The sequence below is a fragment of the Macrotis lagotis genome, chromosome 5 (assembly GCF_037893015.1).
Source record: "Macrotis lagotis isolate mMagLag1 chromosome 5, bilby.v1.9.chrom.fasta, whole genome shotgun sequence".
In the NCBI taxonomy this organism is placed as follows: Eukaryota; Metazoa; Chordata; class Mammalia; order Peramelemorphia; family Peramelidae; genus Macrotis; species Macrotis lagotis.
This window is the reverse complement of record NC_133662.1, coordinates 211,472,549-211,494,537: the sequence shown is the minus strand read 5'-3', so window position 1 is coordinate 211,494,537 and position 21,989 is coordinate 211,472,549. Positions and strand designations below refer to the sequence as shown.

General features: G+C 36.3%; 1 protein-coding gene across 1 annotated transcript in view; it reads left to right on the top strand.

Annotated features, from left to right (window-relative positions):
- LOC141489467 (mitochondrial adenyl nucleotide antiporter SLC25A24-like) overlaps positions 1–2,205 on the top strand; it is a 30,135-nt gene extending 27,930 nt beyond the window's left edge. The window contains exon 7 of the mRNA XM_074190072.1: positions 766–2,205. Coding sequence (XP_074046173.1) covers positions 766–935 — 170 coding nt within the window. The 3' untranslated portion in view covers positions 936–2,205. The remainder of the gene's footprint in view (positions 1–765) is intronic.
- Positions 2,206–21,989: the final 19,784 nt, after the last annotated feature.

Below are 21,989 nucleotides of genomic sequence, written 5' to 3'. Positions count from 1 at the left end.
CTGTGGTCATCCAGTGCTTAAATGTCTTGCCTCAGAGTCACACAATCATTGTGTGTCAGAAATGAGATTTAAACCCTGGAGATTGGTCCTCCATTTGCCATAACATTTGGAATACCATAATAAAAATCAGTTATAAGAAAATATCAAGGGCAGCTAGGTGCCACAGTGGATAGAGCACTGGGCCTGGAGTCAGGAGGACCTGAGTTCAAATTTGACCTCAGATACTTAATTGCCTAATTGTGTGACCTTGAGCAAGTCAATTAATCTCATTACCTTAAATAATTAAAACTAAAAAGAAAAAAGAAAATATCAGCAATTTCTAATGGAATTTGACATTGTGAAGAGCTCCTTATGAATGGTGTAGGTTCTTTAAAGAGAATTATAAAAGTTCTCTGCCATTTACTACAATCAATGGACCTGTTCAAAAATGTCTTTAAGAGGTTTTCTACTGTAATACAAAAATCCAAGACAAATTCTCTGGCTTCAGAAAGAAAAAAAGGTAGAATAACAGTTTAGAAGTCAAGAATCCAAGTGACACTAAAACATCCATTTAATAGTTAAAACTGTTGTTCTTCATATGTACTTTTGAGAGGAGATGCTCATTGTCAGCTTGTGCTGTCATTCCAAATTTTTTTAAATTGGTATTGTACTAAACAATAGTGCAACTATATTATATTAATGTTACTATGTTAAAATAGCATTAAAAACTTGGAATTTAGTATGAAAGTATTCTGATTTTTCTCACTTTTTTTTTATCTTACATAGCAGGACCTACCCAGCAGCACATCTTTTATTTATTTCAAGAAATAATAGCTAAAGAGGGACTAAGAGGCTTATATAGGGGCGTCGCTCCAAACTTTGTGAAGGTGCTTCCAGCCGTTGGCATCAGCTGTTTGGTTTTTGAAAAAGCACAAAAAACTTTGGAAGTATTCTAGAAATGGTACTGTGTTGAACTACTAGTCCTTAGCAGAAGGACTTAAAAAGAATTCCTGGATTGACTTTTTCCTTTAAATTGTAACCAGTCCATGTGAAGAGTCATGGTGTCTTTATTCAAGAGGAAAGAAGGTATTGATGCCACAGAGAACATCTTACTTTAATTTTGTATATGCTGAAATTTAAAAATTAAATCATAGTTTGATGTTATTTATAAACTAAATCCTTGAAATGCTTAAAATTCTATTTTTCTTCCTCCTGAGATCCTCTGAATCCTAACCTGAAACTTGTATATTTGAAATGAAACACATTTTAGAATGACATTTATAGTAAATTATGAAAGTTTTAGTCTGCTGTACCAGTTAATGTTAATTTTTTTTTTTGCAAGGCAATGGGGTTAAGTGGATTGCTCAAGACCACATTGCTTGGTAATTATTAAATGTCTGAGGCTTGAACTCAAGTCGTCCTGGCTCCAGGGCCAGTACTCTATTCACTGTGCCACCTAGCTGCCCCATGATGTTAAATGTTTTATACCTTAATTCTTGAAGGGTTGTCTGTTGAAATATTTCAATCATAAAGTCTTTAAAAACCTCAGTACTTTAAGGAATCTCAACATTTGACTGTTCCTGTCATTGGTGTGAATCATCATAAAGCCTTGCAATTTCCTGTCCTGCCTATCTCTTGTCACTTGAATTTTTCTATTGGAGGTCCCCCCACAGTGTTAGGGACCTTTCTCTAGATCTCTTTACTTTTTGTGGGTTACCAGTATAGTCTGTCCATTGTTCTCCCTCTCTTTTGCTACTGGACTGACCTGCTTCCTTTGCTGATTATACAGGAAACTGAGGCAAACAGGGTTAAGTGACTTGCCCAGGGTAATATTGTTAGTAAGTATCTGAGGCTAGATTTGAACTCAGTAAGATGAGTCTTCCTGACCCAGATCTGGCACTCTATCCATTATGCTACTTTGCTGTCTTCAGTAGATTTACTAATCTTTATTAGCAGAGGAAATTTCCACCAGTAAGTTTCCAGACAGATAAAATCATAGTTTTGACTGATCAAGTTTCAGTTTGTGTGGCCAATTTTGTGGACAACTGTCTTTTTCTTTCTGAATATTTTTAATAGGACTTAGAAAATATCTGCTAGTCAAGGGAGTGTGTTTGGTTTATAATTCAACTCCTAAAAGTCATGCCTTTAATTTTGAGGATTCCTGATAAAATTTATTATAAAGTATTAGAGTATATATCAAAGTCCCATTATAGTAAGTTATTTGTTTAAATCAAAATTGAATTTTTTGAATCAAAGAAAAAATGCACCTGAAACATCTTTTAAAATGTCACTTTTATTTGCGTGAAATTATCCCTGATATGTACCTCTATTTATTTATAATAGGGGACTTTTAGGGCATCTAATTTCAACTTTCAACTTTCTCTGTATTTTGGAATTAAAAAATTCTAAATAGAAGTGCAAAAGATTCAGCTTTTGGTTGTTTACTAAAGATGTATGAGAATGGACAATTCAATTGTTTGTTGAAATTTTTGTCATTAGGACAATGAAAGTATGTGTAACTTCATTTGTTATCAGGATTAAAATACATTTAATTTAATTTAAGAATGAAAGGAATGAAAATGATTTCTATGTAATTGATATATTTGAACTTCAGATTAGTCTCATTCTGGCAATTGAAACTATGCCAATATGAACTAAATATCATTTTATATTTATAATTCACATGTGGTCTCACTACCTCAAAATCCAATGCATTAAATGATAAAAGGCCACTAAATGAAACCCAAGAATTGCTAGACCTGACCAAGTATACTTAGAAGAAATTTTGCTGGAGGTGATGCAATTCTAAAGGGATTCAGAGATTGATTTCCACAATGTCTTAAAGGTAGAAGATGCTAAAAAGTTGGAAAAATTGTAGATGGACAAGTGAGAAGACCAGCAGCTTACTACAATGTGCTTACTTTCTCATTTTGATAATATCTTTATGAGAAAATTGATTCTTAATGACTCAAGATATTGGTCAAAAATGTAAGAAGGGAATAGGCAAATTTTTGTAAGGGATTTTCTATAGCTGACCACATCTTTGTAGTAACATTATTGATGGTGAGGTGTAAAAGATATATGTTCCTGCAGTTTATTGCTTTTTGATTATTAAAAACCCCCAAACTCAAACAACACATCTTTCTGGGTATGACGGAGTGAAACCATAAATACCTCTCATTTGTAACAAGACCTTATAAAATTCTAAAACATTTAACATTTTTACAGCACTTTAATGTTTGCAAAGAATTTTACACATTTGATCTCATTTGATCCTCACCACAAACCTATGTGGTAGGTGTTTTTATTATAATTCTAATTTTACAAGGGAAGAAACTGAAACTGAGACTTGCCTAAAGTCTCACAACTTGGCAAGTGTCTGAGGCAGGATTCGAATTCAATTCTTCTTGACTATCTCAGTGAAACAAGGTTGCTCAGAAAAAATGAACTTTGACATCCAAATGGAAAACACAAAGTGGATTGAGAATGTACATTACCCACATGTGATTTATAGTTGGATAAGGAACTCAGGAGTTATTTTTATTAGTATACACATCTTATACAGGTACAATGGAAGTGAAGAAAGCTAGAACTGAAAAGGAAGAGGACGAGTTGGAAGAAAGCTCATTGAGAGATTCTAACCTGTTAGTTGTCACAAACCCATTGCTATATGGCTGTGAATCATTGAATATTACATTTCTTAGAATCACATTTGTAGGTGACTCAAAAAGTCTTGTTATTACATAATATCTTAACATGTTATGGGATTTCATCAATGATAACTTCTGAGCAAAAGTGTCTTGAAGACATCATTAAAGACATGTATGACAGAAAAAAGGAGGTGGGGTGGCCTTATTAATAAGGAAAACAAATGGGTAGCCTGAACAGAACAGGAATATTCGTGTTATATCTAAAGTCCTAGAGAAACATTTCCAGAGTTGGGTAGATCTGGAACATTTTGGAGAAGTATGGACAAGAATCACACAGGATGGGAGGGCATGATTATATTTTTTATATGTACCACTGGGGAGAGTGCCTGTGGGAAAGAAAGCTTGAAATCAATGAAAGAAAAATTTATCTTTTTTTTATAATTTTCACTGATAGTTTTTGTTTTTAATGTCATCAAAATTTACCTTTTACCTCCTCCTCCTGTCAGAGAACCATCTCACACGACAAATAATATTTTTGAAGAAAAACATCAACAAAAATGTATCAATGCATTGTCTATGTAATCACTTTTCTAAGGGTGGTGACACTTATGTTGGTTAGTTTGCTCTTGAAAACGGCATCACTATGTTGAGGTCGAGGTATGATGTGTCTGACTATGGCAGATTGTGTTTGGAATGCTTTCCCAGAGTTGGGTACAAATAGTCCAAATTTGTGCTCTCAGGTTTCTTTTCAGCTTTTGCAATTATGTTTTGCTCATAGAGTACAGAATCTTCTTTGATGTGGGTAATCAGAGTGGGTGATCCTGTGCCAATATCTCCCATGTCTCACAATCAATATCAAAGTTCTTCAGAAAGATCTTGAGAGTGTTCTTGTATTTCTTGTTCTGACCTCCATGTGAGAGATTGCTGTGTGTGAGTTATCTTTCACAGACATACTTTTGTCATTCTAACAATGTGGCAGTTCAACTCAAGAAAGGACCTCAGTGTCCAGTACCTTCTTTTGCCAGGTAATCTTTGGAATCTTCCTAAGACAATTCAAATGTAAGTGATTCAGCTTGCTTGCATGGTACCAGTATACTGCCCATGTTTCACAGTCATACAACAATGAAGTTAGTATAATAGCTCTTGTAGTCCTTCAATTTGGTAGGCAGTTTAATACATTTTCTTTACCATACTTTCTTTGGGAACCTCCCAAACACTGAAGTAGTTCTGGCTATTCGTGTATCAACATCATCATCCCTGGAAAGTACACTGTCAAGTAAATGAAGTTATTATTCACAGCATTCAAAATTTCTCCATTTATTGTAATCCATGGCTCTGTGTAAGGATGGTGTGACTCTGGTTGGTGGAGAACCTTTGTTTTCATGCCTAATGACAATCAAAACTACTTCTTCAGTTGGAGAGGTATTGACTTCAACTGAGGTATAGGGTCAATGGCTTTCAGCATAGATTGATGTTGGTCTTTTGAGAAGTCTATACAAGTGTTCAGTCCATCTCTCCAGGATCATGTCCTTATTACTAATCAATATGCTTTCATCATCCCTGAGTAGCTGATATTCAACAAAGGTCTTTGGTTCATAAATAGCTTTCAGGGCTTCCTAAAAGCTCTTTGGATTGTTAATATTAGTATAAAATTGAATTTTATCTGTCTTATTGAGTCAAGGATCCTGTATCACTCTTAAGCTTTGCTTGCATTTTTTTTACTCCCCTACCCCCATACCCCTTTTACTTTTGATGGAGTTAAATGTTGCCTTATTAGAGACAAATTATCCTGCTGATAAAGCCAATGAAGTTCTTGGTTTATTTTTTTTTTACTTAATTGTTTGTTTTTAGCAGCTTCTAAATTTCTCTATCATTTTCATCAAAACTATCATTTATTGTGCCTAATCTCTGAAGCTGACCTCTCCTTTTCTATTCCATTGTTGTCAGTTGTGTGTTGGCTTAGCTTTCCTCCAAGTCAGCAATAAGATATCCACACATGGAGAAATCCTCTAATCTGCTGGGACTGAGTAGTCTTTCTGGTAGTCATCTTGCCTTGGGTTCCTCACTTTTGTTAGATGCAAATGCAAATGCTTAGCTTGAAGAGAATAAGTCTATGATCAGTTCATCACTCTGTCTCACATTGACCTCATCACTCTCACATCCTGTCTCTTCACTTTACAATGATAGTTTATAAAATGTCAACGTTGGCTGCAGGAGTTTATCCACAAAGTTTTATTGCATTTAGGTAAACGGAAGATAGTGTTGATGGTGAAAAGGGCATGAGACCTACAAGTCTTCAGTAGTTGTCCGAGCTGATATCTGAACTCTGATTCTGTGCATTGTGGCACCATCTAGTGACCTTGTGAGTCATTTAATCTCTCAAGTTTTTTAATCAAATCAATAATTCTCTCAGTCAATAAATAAGGTACTGGAGTATTTACAGTTCAGGACCTCTTTCATGATAAGCTCTTTACAGTGCTTTGGTGATGGTGGTTGAGGTGGTGTGGTAGAAGTAGTGTTAAGTAGGTTAAAGCTGGGGGTCTGTGTGTTCAAAGCAATAGGAGTAGGAATAAGAAGAGAGAAGAGAGAACAGATGAACAGATAATAGAAAATAGAGAAAAGAGATGAATCCAGATTGAAGTGGAAAGTTTACAGATGAAAGACCACTGAGCTCATTGCCTGGCAACCTTCAGGAGGTTAATGGTATCATCCTTCAGATTCTTGGATGATTTGTCTGTATGACTCTGGCCAAGTCACTTGACCTCAGTTTGTCTCAGTTTTTTCATCTGTAAAATGGAGAAAATAATACCTTATCTTACATGTTGTGAGATTAAAAATGAGATATTTTCAAAGCTCTTTGAAAACCACAATTATGTAAATGTTAACCATTTCCATACTGAATAAAAGAGAAAGAAATCAGCAAAACCCAATCAATGCATTGAAAAAATCTGTCATTATATGTAATGTTTTTACCCTTGGGTACCTATATCTCTGCAGGAGGGAGGTGTTTTCTCACCTTTTATTTGGGGCTAAACTTCATTATAATTTCTCAAATCCAGTATTAACTATTGTGGTTATTCTTTCTGTTTGCATTTTTCCAATATATATGCATATATTTCTTTATTTTTGCATCAGTTCACATAAATCTTTTTGTGCTTCTCTGTATTCATCATGTTCAGTTTTTTTTTTTAGGTTTTATAGGCAAACAGGGTTAAGTGGCTTGCCCAAGGCCACACAGCTAGGTAATTATTAAGTGTCTGAGACTGGATTTGAACCCAGGTACTCCTCTGACTCCAGGGCCGGTGCTTTATCCACTGTGCCACCTAGCCGCCCGTTCAGTTTTTTTTATAATAGAATAATATTACACTCCATTCTCACAACATAATTTCTTTAGTTATTCCTTACTGGTGGATTTCTATTTTTTTTTGAGGTATTTGATATTTCAAAAAGTGCTTTTGGTGTATTTGTAATTTTTCTTTTTGTTTATGATATCCTTGAGGCATATATCTTACAGTGTAATCTCTCTGGGTCAAAGGGAATGAACATTTTAGTCTCCTCTCCCACCCCCATTCCAAATTGCTTCCCATGATATTTGCATCAATTCACCACTCCATTAGTAAATGCATTAGTATAACTCTATTTTCATCGCATTTCCATCTTTTGTCATCATTGCCAGTTTCCTCCATGTGAGATGGAAACTCAGGGTTGCAATTTGCATTTTTTTTCTTTTTTGCAAGGCAATGGGGTTAAGTGGCTTGCCCAAGGCCACACAGCTAGGTAATTATAAAGTGTCTGAGGTCACATTTGAACTCAGGTCCTCCTGACTCCAGGGCTGGTGCTCTATCCACTGCACCACCTAGCTTCCCTGCATTTTTCTTATTAGTTATTTGGCACACTCTCTCATTTAGTTAATAGTACACAACGGAGAATTATTTATTCATGCCTTTTTGATGACTTTTTTGGGGGAATGCCTTTCAATTTACATATATTTGTTAACTCTCTATATATTTTGGATATCGAAACCTTATCCAAGATACATAATGATTTTCCCTAATCACTCAGTTTTTTATTCTTGTATTAATTTTGTTTGTGCAATTGTTTTTCAATTGTAATAAACATCTATTTTTAACTTTTTTGTAATTGCCTCTATCTCTTGTTTGGTTAAGAATTAATCACTAGATCCATTAAAGTCTCTTTTTCATCTAACTTTTTTATGGTATGAATTTTAACATTTAGGTTATATAGACATTTTGATTTATTATGGAATATGGTATAAGGTGTTAATTTTAGCCAAACTGCTTTCCAAGTTTCTTAGCAGTTCTTACCAAATAAAGTTCTTTCCTATATAATTTTTGGTTGGGGGGGTGTTTTTGAATACTATTAGAGTTTCATTAGTATTGGACTTGGAATTAGGAAGACGAGTTTAAATCCTACCACAGACACTTACAAAGTATGAGACCAAGGGTGGGGGAATTCACTTAGCCACACTGTGCTTCAGTTTCTTCGTTTATAAAATGGAATAATGATACCGTCTATCTCAGAGGATTGTTGTGAGAATCAAACAGATAAGACCTGTGAAATATTTTTTTAATCTTAAAGTGCTCTATAAATGCTAACATTTTCTTAATTTATTTAGGATTATACTTTTCAAAGGATTTTGTTAGAGTGTTCTGAATTTTTGAGAATTATATAAGTATTGTTTTAAAAACTTAAAAACTAAAGAGAATTATTTAAAAGTTTGATTTAATTCTCCTGCAAATTCATCTTGACTAGGAGTTATTGTTGGTATTCTTTTTGTTGTTCCTTACATCTAGTTCTATTTCTTTTTTTTTGTTTTTGATACAGTCTATTGATTCTTTCAATTGGCGCTTTGTTTTTCCTGTTCAGAAATTCTAGGTAATTTTCTTGTATTATTTCTTGTACTATGGGGTTCAGGTTTTTAAAATTTATGTTATTCTGGAAGACCTGTGAGCCTTAAAGTGTCTTTGTATAGCTTGTCTTTAAGGTCAATAGCTTTTTGCTCATATATAGGTCAGGGTTCTTGCTTCTTGCCTTTTTTCTTCCAAAATGTCCTTCATCTAAGTTTTTTTTTGTTGTTGTTTTTGCATTTGAAATCTGTTTTTCGTTCCTTTGGTGAAATTACCTTCATGGTTTCCAGTTTTACTAATCTACTAATTATTTCTATGGTGAAGGATATAGTAAAGAATATTCTCTTTCTTTTTTTTTATTTTTTTATTTTTTTCTATTTATTTTTTATTCTCATTTTGTACAAATGTTTTTTTACATTAATAAAATATTCTTGTTTACAAGTAAACAAAATACCCCTTCCCCCCCATGAATATAGATAGACTTGCTTGGGAGAAAAAAGTAAAGGGGAGAGAGAAAAATTAAAATAAAAAAATTAATAGTAATAATTATAGGTATGGCCAGGTGGTGCAATGGACGAAGCACCAGTCCTGGAGACAAGCACCCGAGTCCATATCCAGCCTCGTAAACTCAACAATTACCCAGCCATGTGACATGCAAGCCACCCAATCCCCACTGCCCTGCAAAGACCAAAAAAAAGAAAGAAAAAAAAAGACCCCAAATAAAATAAAATAGTAATAATAGTAGGGGTGGCTGGGTGGCAGACAGAGCATTGGCCCTTGAGCCAGGAGCACCCGGGTCCAAATCCGGCCCCAGACACCCAAAGATCACCCTGCTATGTGGCCCCAGGCAGGCCACCCAGCCCCACTTGCCCTGCACCCTCCCCCAAATAATAATAACAAAAAATGTGCTTCAGTCTTTGTTCCAACACCAACAACTCTGTCATGGGTGGATCTCATTCTTTATGATAAGTCCATCACAAAAGTTACTTCCATATTTTTCCAACGTTGCAACTCCCTCCTTTCTTATTTCTCCACTACCATGTACTCTATTTTCTCTCTCCTTTCACTCTGACTCTGCTGTAGGATTGCTGAGTGGCGCAGCAGACAGATCCCTGGTCCTGGGGCCAAGAAGCCCTGAGCCCCCATACCACCCCTTAGGCCCAGAATCCACCTGGCCCTGTGGTCCTGGGCAGGCCTTCCAATCCCAGCCCCTTGCAAGAAGTAAGAAAGAAAATGTGTTATATCTGGCCACTCTCCCCCCATGGTCCATCCTCTCCCCCTTTATTCACATCCCCACCCCTTCCCCCTGCTCCCCGTTCCTTCTTACTCTAGATGTGTATACCCCATTGAGTATATATGCTGTTTCCTCTCCTAGCCATCTCTTATGAGAGCAAAGTTTCCCTCATTCCCCCTTGCCTCCCCACTTCCATAATTGCAATAGCTCATTGTAATAAAAAAAAATCTTATGTGAAATATCTTGGACTATTCCCCGTTCTCCTTTTTCTTTCTCCCATTCCATTTCCCTTTTTTCTATTGACTTCATTTTTACACCATATTTTATCTTCGAATTCAGCTTTCTCCTGTGTTTCAACTATAAAAGCTCTCTCTACCTGCTCTATTAACTGAGAAGGTTCATATGAGTGTTATCAGTGTTATTTTTCTATGCAGGAATACATGCAGTTCATCCTCTTTAAGTCCCTCATATTTCCCCCCTCTCCTCCAATCTCCATGCTTCACCTGAGTCCTGTATCTGAAGATCAAACCTTCTGTTCAGCTCTGGCCATTCCAAAAGGAACCTTTGAAATTCCCCTGGTTCATTGAAAGTCCATCTTTTTCCCTGGAAGAGGACATTCAGCCTTGCTGGGTAGTTCATTCTTGGCTGCATTCCAAGCTCTTTTGCCTTCCGGTATATTGTATTCCAAGCCCTACAAGCTTCCAATGTAGCTGCTGCTAAGTCCTGTGTGATCCTGACTGCAGCTCCATGATATTTGAACTGTGTCCTTCTGGCTACTTGTAATATTTTCTCTTTGACTTGGGAGTTCTGGAACTTGGCTATAATATTCCTAGGGGTTGGTTTCTTGGGATCTCTTTGTCTGGGGGATCGGTGGATTCTCTCCATTTCTATTTTGCCCTCTGCTTCTAGAATATCAGGGCAATTTTCCTGTAGTAATTCTTTGAAAATGGTGTCAAGGCTCTTTTCCTGATCATGACTTTCAGGTATTCCAATAATTTTCAAATTATCTTTCCTGAGTCTGTTTTCCATATCAGTTGTTTTTTCCATGAGATATTTCACATTTTCTTCTAATTTTTCATTTTTTTGGTTTTGAAGTATTGATTCCTGATTTCTGTTAAATTCATCAATGTCCCTGAATTCTATTCTTTTTCTGAAGGATTTGTTCTCCTCAGAGAGTTTTCTTATCTCTCTTTCCATCTGGCCAATTTTGCTTTTTAAAGCATTCTTCTCCTCAGTAACTTTTTGAACTGTTTTATCCATTTGACCTAAGCTGGTTTTTAGCCTGCTATTTTCTTCAGCATTTTTTTGGATTTCCTTGACTAAGCTGCTGACTTCATTTTCATGTTTTTCCTGCATCTCTCTCCTTTCTTTTCCCAGTTTTTCTTCCAACTCCCTCATTTGATTTTCAAAGTCTTTTTTGAGCTCTGTCATAGCCTGAGCCCAATTTCTGTTTTTCTTGGAGTCTTTAGATGCAGGAGCTTGTGCTTCCTCATCTTCAGACTGAGTATTTTGATCCTTCTTGGGCTCATTTGCAAAATATTTCTCAATAGTCTTCCTTTTGTTTCTCTGCTTGCTCATTTTCCCAGCCTGGGCCTGGTTTGGGGTGCTTCCTGAGCTTTTGGGACACTCCCACAAGGGTCTCAGTGTTTGAGGCTCTGTCCTCCCTCCTGGTCTGTGAATGACCATAAGCACCTCCCTCTGCCACGGGGCTGAGGTGGGGGCCCCTGTTGTTCAGTGGGGGGGGGCCTAGACTGAGATCAGGATCTGAATGTGGTCAGAGCCCCAGAGTCCTGTTGCAAGAATATTCTCTTTCAACTTGTTTTCTTAGTGTTTTTTGGTTCCATTTTTTTCTGTCTTATAATAAGGGAAATTTATAATTTTTCAGGATTTAGTACTCCATCTTTCTTTTTTCCTTTCTAACTTTAGTATAAGGGCAGCTAGGAAGTATAGTGGATAGAGCACTGGGTCTGGAGTCAGGAAGACTTGAGTTCATTCAAACTAGTCCCAGATACTAAGTTGTGTGATCCTGGGCAAGTCACTTAACTCTATTCCCAAGTTTCCTCAGTTGTAAAATGAACTGCAGAAGAAAAGGGCAAACTCCTGTCAAGAAAACCCCAAATGAGACAATGAAGAATCAAACAAGAGTGAAATGCCTGAATAGCAACAAAACTTTAATATCTTCTCTATATTGATTTATCTGCTTGTACTCTAGTGTTTAAATCGATTTTTATTCCACTTGAAATCTTTGGTGTTTCTGCCTTTTTTGTTTACCCTGTCTCTCACTTTATAACTTCTCTCTCCTTTGATGGTTGGATGAAATCAATTACATATGTCCACCTGAGTATGGCTAATCAAATTCTCCACTTAGAGGAGTATCATAGGAGGTTCACTCTTATATTTTGATTTCCTGAAAAGTGCTTTAGACAGGGATGAGACAAGTTCATATCCTATCAGGGGGTTAATAATTTTGTCAAGGAGGTACCCTCAGTGTCAGAGCGAAGATTTCATGAGTGGGGCAACAAGGAGCCAGAAAAAGGGGAACTTAACATCTTATCAAGTGTCAAATACCTGGGCACAAATGCCTGGGCTACAACTATAATGAATTGGAATTAAGAATCATGAAAAGTTAATTAAGCATTAGATAATTAAATTAATTAAAAACATGGAAAAATCATATCTATATGAATAATATATTTCATGGGGGTTATACACATATTTATACAAAAGTATATCTTCTATCATCCAAGATTTTATCTAATTTCCTACAATCAATATTTATCAATAGGCATAGAAAAACAAAATGCTACATAATTGACTATTATGCTCACTTTTTATTTCTATTCATATCAAGTTTTGTGCAGCCTTCTTTGTACCTGTGAGACTGAATCTGTAAATGTCATGGAACATCTGTTGTCTGCCACCCTTGTTACAAGGATCTGTAAGCATTAACTGACTTCATGTGACTTCTTCTTCTAGGCCTCCTACAAAGCTCTTGATTTACTCTGCAAGTGTAGCAGAGAATTCTGTGAATTATCATTTTTCTTAGCTTGTTGGATAAACGTAAACTGCTATTCTTTGGCTGCAAATAGATCTTTAAACTCTCAGCCCAATAAGTTGGAGAAATTTCTTAATATGGCTAGCAGGGTGCCTGAGATTGTTTTTAAATTTTAAAATTTATTTAAACTTATATGCAAAATAGGAAAAAATTACCATGTATAAGGTAGTGTATGAGAGAATTCAATATAAAAAAACAAATTTCCATTTTATGAAATTCTATATATAAAAAATACCACATTGTTTTCATAGCTGTCCAGCTTTAATTCCTCATAGGTTTTCTTTTATTCTCTGTTATAGACACTAACTTTTTTTCTCCTTTCCCTCTCCAAGGCTACAATTATATTAATGTATGTACCCGTATATATACATATGTATGTATTCATACATATTTACAAACATACACATACATACATATATATAGATGAGATTTTAAGTTTTTTTCTAGCATTTAGATTATTCATAAATTTCAAAATACCATGAAATACCTTCATTTTCAGCAAAAGAAGCATAGTGTCCTTGCTAAAAATGGATTTAATTTTGGACATTCAAATTACATGTACTATCAAAACATAAAATGAGACTCTTGATATTTTGAGGTATTTTTGACTTCCTTAGTATTAGACATTATTGCATTGATATATTTAGTAATACCACGTTGCCTTTTCTATTTTTTTGATTCTGATCCACATTTTCCAGTAAATCTTCTATGGGAAAAACTACTTAATGCATTGTAGAAACTTCTTTTTAAGTTAAATTGACTATGTTGATTAGTTAAAATACATAAACTACAGGCAAGAATAGTCATGATCATGGCTAATGCAATAAAACTTGCGTTTTCAATTTCTAAGCATTATCCCTCATTTATATAATATTCTCAAAAAAAAGGAACTTTTAGCTTTCAGGAGAATAGATTAAAATGGAAGGGTTTTTAGAGTGACTAAAGAAATTGTTTTAGCCTAACTTAAAATACACATAGATAGAAAAGTTCTTTTGTGATGCTAAATGCTATATTTATTTTTAAAATTTTATTTATTTTTCTAACTATGTGCAATGATTGTTTTCAATAATCAATTTTTTGCAAGGTTTTTAAGTTTTACATTTTTCTCCCTCCCTCCCTTCCCTTTCCCCCTACCAAAAGCAATTTAATATATGTTATACATGTATAACCATGCTAAGCATAAATCCATATTAATCATGTTGTGAAAGAAGAAACAAATCCAAATAGAGAAAAAAAATTAGAGAGAAAAATATATATTACATAAATTTCATAAATTGAAGATGGTAAACCTTGGTCTGCATTTATAGTCCACAGTTCCTTTACTGGCTATGGATGGTATTTTCTATTTTACTGCTATAATGTTTTAAGTCCATCATAGTTGAGCCTCACCCAAAGTTACTATTAGTGTGAATAATGTTCTGGTTTTGCTCACTTCAGTCTGAATCAGTTCATGCAAGTTTTCCAGGCTATTCTGAATTCCTGTGTCTCATCATTCTATCACATAGTGTTCCATCATATTCATATAGCACAACTTGTTCAGTCATTCCCCAATTGATGGTCACCCCTCAATTTCCAATTCTTTGCCACTACAAAAAGAGCTGCTATAAATATTTTTGTACATGATGATTTTTACCCTTTATGGTGATCTCTTTGAGATAGAGACCTTGTAGTGGTATGGCTGGGTCAAAGGGTATGCACAATTTTATTGCCCTTTGGGCATAATTCCAAAGTGCTCTCCAGAAGAGTTGAATCAGTTCATTACTCTACCAACAATGCAATATGTGTCCCAGTTTTCCCACACTCTATTTCCTTTTTAGTATATTGGTCATTCTGATAGATATTCAGAATTGTTTTAATTTGCATTTCTCTAATCAATAATGATTTGGAGCATTTTTTCATATGATTAGGTAGATTTAATTTCTTCTTCTGAGAATTGTCTTTTCATATCCCTTGACCATTTATCAAGTGAGGAAGAAATGCTGTACTTTTACCCATACTTATTTATAATAGGTGTCTATGACTTAAAAAAGTCCATCTTTTTGTAATGTTTACCATCTGGCAATATAGGATACCAGACACTAAGGTCCTTTCTCCATCTAGACTAGCAAACATTCAAACTGTGCTGTAGAGAGCTGGCCATGTTGTTTGAATGCCAAAAAGACAATAACTTGTGCATCGTCTCCTTACTCAAATCACTTGCTTGTCATGACATCACCTAGTCTTCTTCAGAAATGAAAGACAAACATCATCATTTTATGGAGAACTCACATAGGGCAAGCACTCACATGGTGGCCTGAAAAAAATGATATAAAGATACTCTTCTTTAAAAAACATTTTTTTAAGGCAGTGGGGTTAAGTGACTTGCTCAAGGTCACACAGGCAATTATTAAGTATTTGAGGTCGGATTTGAACTCAGGTACTCCTGACTCCAGGGCTGGTGCTCTATCCACTGCACCACCCAGCTGCCCCAAAGATACTCTTCTTTTGAGGACTTCAAAGAACGTTTTAAGCTCTCTTTTAAGAATTTTGTAATTGGGGCAGCTGGGTGGCACAGTGGATAGAGCGTCATCTTTGGAGTCAGGAGTACCTGGGTTCAAATCTGGCCTCAGACACTTAATAATTACCTAGCTGTGTGGCCTTGGGCAAGCCACTTAACCCCACTTGCCTTGCAAAAACCTAAAAAAAAAAGAATTTTGTAATTGTGAGTCATGGGAGACACTGGCACAGGACCACTCAATATGGTGTGACCTTATCAGAGAAGGTGTTGTGCCCTATGAGCAAAGTAGAATTGAAATAGCTCAAAAGAAATGAGAAAATTCAGGAAATCCATCCCACATTATCACATGGAGTACTTGTGCCTGACCTGTGGTAGAGCATTCTGAGTTTGTGTTGGTTTGATCAGTCACAGTTGGACACGCTTTAACTTGACTTTAACATAAGGATGTCCTTTTGGTCCTCTTCAAGAATGAAGGACAGCAACCAACTATTAACCACCTTCCTTGCTAGTTGTACCCTCTTGGGTCAAACAGAACAAGCTTACTATTAAATTCATGATAGCCATTCAAACCTATGTCTTTCCTTCCCCTCGTTGTCATTCAGCTATTTTTCATTTGTGTATGACCTTTCATTATCCCATTTGGGGTTTTCTTGGCAGTGATACTGGAGTAGCTTACCTTTTCCTTCTACAATTCAGTTTACAGATAAGGAAACTGAGGCAAACAGTGTTTTAGTGACTTACTCAGTGTCATAAAGCTAGTAACCATCTAAGACTAGATTTGAACTCAGGACCCCCCAGACACAGCACTCTACCATAGTGCCACTTACCTGTTCCTTTTTCAAGTGAAGCTTTGTCATTTCCTTCAACCAATACTAACATGACATGAATTCAAGTCCCTCACCATCCTTGTTAGCCTTCTCTGAACACTAAACAACATAACCAAATTCTTTCTAAAATATTGTTTCCAGAATGGAACACAGTACTCCCAGGTTAGAGCAGGATGGGTCTATTGCCTTGTTAGCTGTGGACCCTGAACTTCTATTAGTGCAGCTTGAGCTTACATGAATTTCTTTGGTTGTCATTTCACATTATTGACCCATACTTACCTTTTAGTTCAATAAAAACTATCTTGCCTCATTTTCCTCATCTGAGTAAAGACTTCTTAGAGCCCCAATGGAAGATATAATATATTATAAATGGTAGGTAATCTCAGAGGGAAGACACTAACTAGAGGGGACAGGGAAAAATACATTTGCAAAAGATGGGATTTGAACTGAGTCTTGAAAGAAGCCAGGGAATTTTTAGTTATCACTTATCTATTATTACTAATAAATGACTTTTATTCCACCTTTTTAGTCCAACGTTGATTCTTCTCAACAGAAAAAAAAGCAAAATGAGTGGTATCATCCTTGGTTCTACAGTTCCTTTTTTTACCCAATATAACCTTTTTCTGAATATTATTTTATTTCATTTTTTTCCAATTACATGCAAAGAGTCTTCAACCCTAATATAATTTTTAAAAAGCCCTTATTCTGTTCTATGAAAGATAGCATTGTGTGGTGAATAAAAGGTCAACTCTGGAATCCATAAGTCTGATTCAAAATCTGCCTCTGTTACATACTGGTTGTGATAATGAATAATTCTCTTTGTCTATGCACCCAAGACAATAAACTTTTAGTTGGAGATGCTGACTTTTAAAAATCGGAAGAGATAACATTAAAATTTTATCATCACATCCAGTGCATCCATCTGACTTGCAGTTGAAACCTATGCATGCTGCCTTTCCCTCTTAGAATGTGAACTGCTTGAGATGGAACCCTGTCTTGCTTTTCTAAGTATCCCCAGAATTCAGCACAAAGGGGGAATTATTAAATGGGGGAACTTCTCAACTTCAGTTTTTGGAGAGCCTCAAAGATCTCATCCACTAATTGCATCTGCCAACAGGGGTGGAGGTGGGGTGGGTGGGTATCTAATAACTTGAATTGTCAAACAGAAAAGAAAAAAGATACATTAGTGCTCTAAGGAAGACATCAAGAACCAGTATCAGCATCATTTTATTAGGCTACAGATAGGATTTTAAAAATAATTTAAAAATAATTTTAATGATTTAGTAATTATAGAATATAGCAAATCAGCAACATTCTGGAGTAATTCAGGAGAGATACTTTTATAGAACAGGTAAGAAGATTAAATGAGATAGGAAAACAAATATTATTTAAAGTAAGGAAAGAAGAGGTAACCAAATACTTTTCTAGTTGTTAGGGAAGTCTGTTTGATTTAAGAAAAGTAGGGTTGAGCTAACCACAATGAGAAAATGATGGATATAGCTCTTCTCAAAAGATCAGAAATATTAGTTGATGAAATAATTTCCTTTACCAAGTCTTTGTATAGTTTATAATATTTTATTTTTCCTTCAACACATAGTTTCATTCATTCTTTTTCATAGTAGAGTTTCCTGGCTTGGATGAAATCATAAATTCAGATTAAAAAGTTAATTCTTTGTAGGAATAGTGAAATATAATTCACTATTCAAGTTTAAAGGAAGGAAAGAAAGGCCTTCAGTCAGTTGGATAGATATCATGGAAAGAGAAAGATAATTTCACAGGATGAGAAAAGCATAGATCGGCTGCAATCTCTACATCATTGGTATTCTATGGACTTGAAATCCATCAATACATATCTTGTGGAACTAATTGCCAATGGCAATATGTCTATCTAAAGTCATGTTCTCACAGAAGTCAATTAAAGATGTTGGGTGGTTTGCTGATTCTTGGGGAGACAAGACCCAATCATGTGAAAAGCTCTTCAATAGAGTAGTAAATAGATAAGTAGCAACAGGAATGTAATCTAATCATTTGGGGATGAAGAATTAATGAATGGCATAGATAAGGTTTGAAGATTAGCAACTACAGAGCTACCTTGACAGCATACAAGGGTGGATATGTTATTTTAGGCAACTCTTGAATGCTGAGAAGTTACATCAGAGTTTTGGTGTCTGAAACCATAGATACAATCCCTAATCCTTTCATCTAATCAAAACAAATTTATACTGTATTTTTTCCATTGAAGATCTAAAATGGGAGCGGGGAACTAATTACCAGCCATATTGTTCTGGTGTTGCCAAGGCAACTCTAGGTGGGGACTTGAAATTAAATTTAGTAGCTTTTTAGGGGTGAATTAAATATTTGATCAAATATTGCCTGAGAATGAGGTTATAAATATCCAAATGGCCCTGGGCAGAAAAAAAGAGTCCCTATTCTTGAAATCTAAAAGAACAGAAAGTGATAGATCAGTAAGTGTTTTCAACCCATATAAAGGGTCCAGTGGGTCCTTCCTTTGTGGTCAGAACCTCAGTGTCTTGATGCAAATCTTTCCCCCTGCTGTATTCTTGAAGTCAGCCTGGATAAGCAAGAGACATATTTTACAGAATCACATCCTGGTGATCTATCTTGATAAGGTTTTAACCTTGACCTGAAAATAAATGAGATTTTAATGTAACACTAGTGGACTTCCTTCTTCACAGAAGTGATTCTTGAGTAAGATTAAAAGCCTTACATTTGGCAGGCTGCCACTACCTTAAGTTGGGGGAGGAAGGACACTCCTAAGATGCTAGGATAAACCTTTCATTGGGAAGAAATGAAGAGTGCTGTCAGATACTATTTGAGAGTTTAAATCTATTTCTCATCTGTAAAATGGGGGTGGGCATAGGTTAGATGAAGTGGCATGGGTAGTCATAAAATTACATAATTCTGTCTTCAACTTACTAGTGTGCCAGATGCAATATGTGCCCAGGGATATGAATATAGGAAAGGTTTCCCTTTTAGATTGTAAATTCCTTGAAGGGGTATTATGTTTTGTTTCTACAGCTCCAACCACAATACTCTGCATATTTTTTTGGTGGTGGTGGTGGGGGACAAAGTAGGAGTCCTGTTTGGGATCCCTGATTTTATTGATAGAGGAAGTTCCTGATGTGAAAACTCTTTCCACAATACATTTTAGCAATTTTATAACCACTGAATAAGTTTTATGAATTTATATATACATATTTCACATAGATTTATATATTACATTTTATTTAAATTTATATATAAATGTATATATTATAAATACATATTTTTAATGAATACATTTTAATAAATTTTAAATCATTTTTTGGGTTTAACATTTTTTTATTGGTCTATTCTTTTTTAAAAAAATTTGTTTTTGGGGGCGGCTAGGTGGCGTAGTGGATAAAGCACCAGCCCTGGAGTCAGGAGCACCTGGGTTCAAATCCGGTCTCAGACACTTAATAATTACCTAGCTGTGTGGCCTTGGGCAAGCCACTTAACCCCATTTGCCTTGCAAAAACCTAAAAAAAAATTGTTTTTCCAACTACAAACAGTTTTTGCCAATCTTTATTTTGCAAGGTTTTGAGTTTTACATTTTTTCTGCCTCTCTCCCTTCCTTCCCTCTCTTTTCCCCCTGCCAGGAAGCAATCTGATATAGACTCTACATTAAATAAAAACTTTTGATAATTTTTTTTGTTGAAAGCATTTTGGTAGATATATATATATATATATGTATATATATACATATAAAATGTGTGTGTATACATACACATAGTCTGGTAGATGTAGGTGTATATATGTGTGTGTGTGTGTGTGTGTGTGTGTGTGTACACACGTATTTATATATTTACATACACATCTACTTCTACCAGAATATATAGTTTTTTTTTAAAACCAATCTCTTTTTCTAAAGAACAATACAGGAATACCCTTGTGGAATGCCTAAGAGGGAAAGGCAGAAGGACACAGAGACAAACATTCATAGGACTGTGCTGATTTCAGGGCAAATCTTTACCTATGCTGCCCACCTCCTCCTAGCCTCCCAATGGGTTCAAGGGTACTGGGAAGGGGTAAGGGCCCTCTTCTACTTTGCTAATGGGGAAATGGGAATGTAAGAAGTAAGTTATGAAGGTCAGTAAAAGAGCCTCAGGTCGTAGTATCCTCCTTTGGTAGAGTGAGTGCAGGCGGCCTCTCCATCCCTGCGCTCCAGCAGTGACTCCCCAGGATGCTGATTCCACTTGGAGCCCCCTCCTCTTCACCGCCCGCACCCCGACGGAGAGACCCTAGGTCCGAGCCACCACCTCCTCTCATAACCTTGGTAAGGCTCAGCAGCCAGTGGCCGGAGGAGGCTTTCCCCAGATCCTCCGGACCTCTCCTCACCAGCCCCGGGCGCGATGCCCCTCTGGGCAGGGTGGGTGGCTTCGGATTGCCACCCGCGCCAGTGAAGAAAAGAGGCCAAGAGCCGCTAGGAAAACCTCTAGAGGCAGCTGGACCTCTTCGGGGCCGCGCGGGTGACACCACCAGCTGGGTGGTCTGCGGCTCAGCCCAACTAGGTAAGAAGGGTGGGGAGTGGGAGGCAGGAGGGCACCCGGGCCAACAGAGAAGTTGGTGGAGCCAAAGAAACGTCGCTGACATTCAAGTCCCCAGAAATTCTCCCTAGTCATCCCGGAGGGTTTCTTTATAGGGATGCCGCACAGGGCTCCTCATTTACTGGCCAGGGATATTCCCAAGGAACTCCTTCCATCTCCCCATTATATACTGTGACTGACCCAGTTAGGAAACTCTCTGTATCCTACTTCTTGAAATCACTTGCCATAATAAACACACAGACATCATCATCATCATCATCATCATCATCATCATCGTCATCGTCATCATCATCATCGTCATCATCATCATCCACACATAGACAGCCTTTCTGACTTTGGCCTATGAAGAGTCTCCTAGTGTGAGAACTCCTCCTACCAACTCAGATCACAACTCATCTTACTGATATGGTATGAAAGACGGAGGCAATTACTTATATGGGGATAGGGAGAGTTTAAATGATTTACCCAGCTATAGATACATGTAAATAACAGAAGTAGGATTAAAATCTTGGACTTTCTGTCTCTTACTAAGGATCTCCATCCACTCCATTTCCATTGGATTACTTCTTAACTCTGTTGTAATGAAAAATAGATAAAAAAATGACTCAGTCAAAGATGCTGACTGAAATCAATGCAATCGGTCCCAAATCATAAAGGAGCCTGTGGAGCATCTCCTGCATAGAGAGTACCATTTGTCTATCTAGATTTTGCATAAAACATCCTCCATGATGCTCTATAAAAGAACTTTGGTCAGTGTTATTTCTTCCTGCTTTAGATCTCACGGGATACTGACGATGTAAACTGCTAAAATGAGTCGATTTATTGGTTTTATTTATTGGTTGGATTTATTGTGAGATTGTTATCCACCACTGTGACCCCTTCAGTCCCTTATCAATAGGAATTTAAAACAATCAACTTCAACAAGCAAGACATTGAATTAGCTGATACCAAAACTTGGGCCAACCATTGTTACTCAAAAGGCAGGCAAGTCAGCCTAGCTGAAGCAGAATAGCACCCTGAGGGGGAGATAGGAGGCAGCAAATACTACCACCAACTTTGATCACCTTCTCCCCATGGACAAATATTTCCAGTAATAGAAACTGACTTGACTGTCTCTAAATTTCTATGATGTTTTTCCTTTCTCACAAGGTACTTTGAAATCTGAAGATTCTGAGGATGTGAAACTAGTCTTTGATGAATTTAAGATGTATCTTAAAAACCATGGGAAAAATTGGAGCTGACATTTGAAAATATTAGCAGAGGTGATGATAGTATATCTCATTTGTTTTC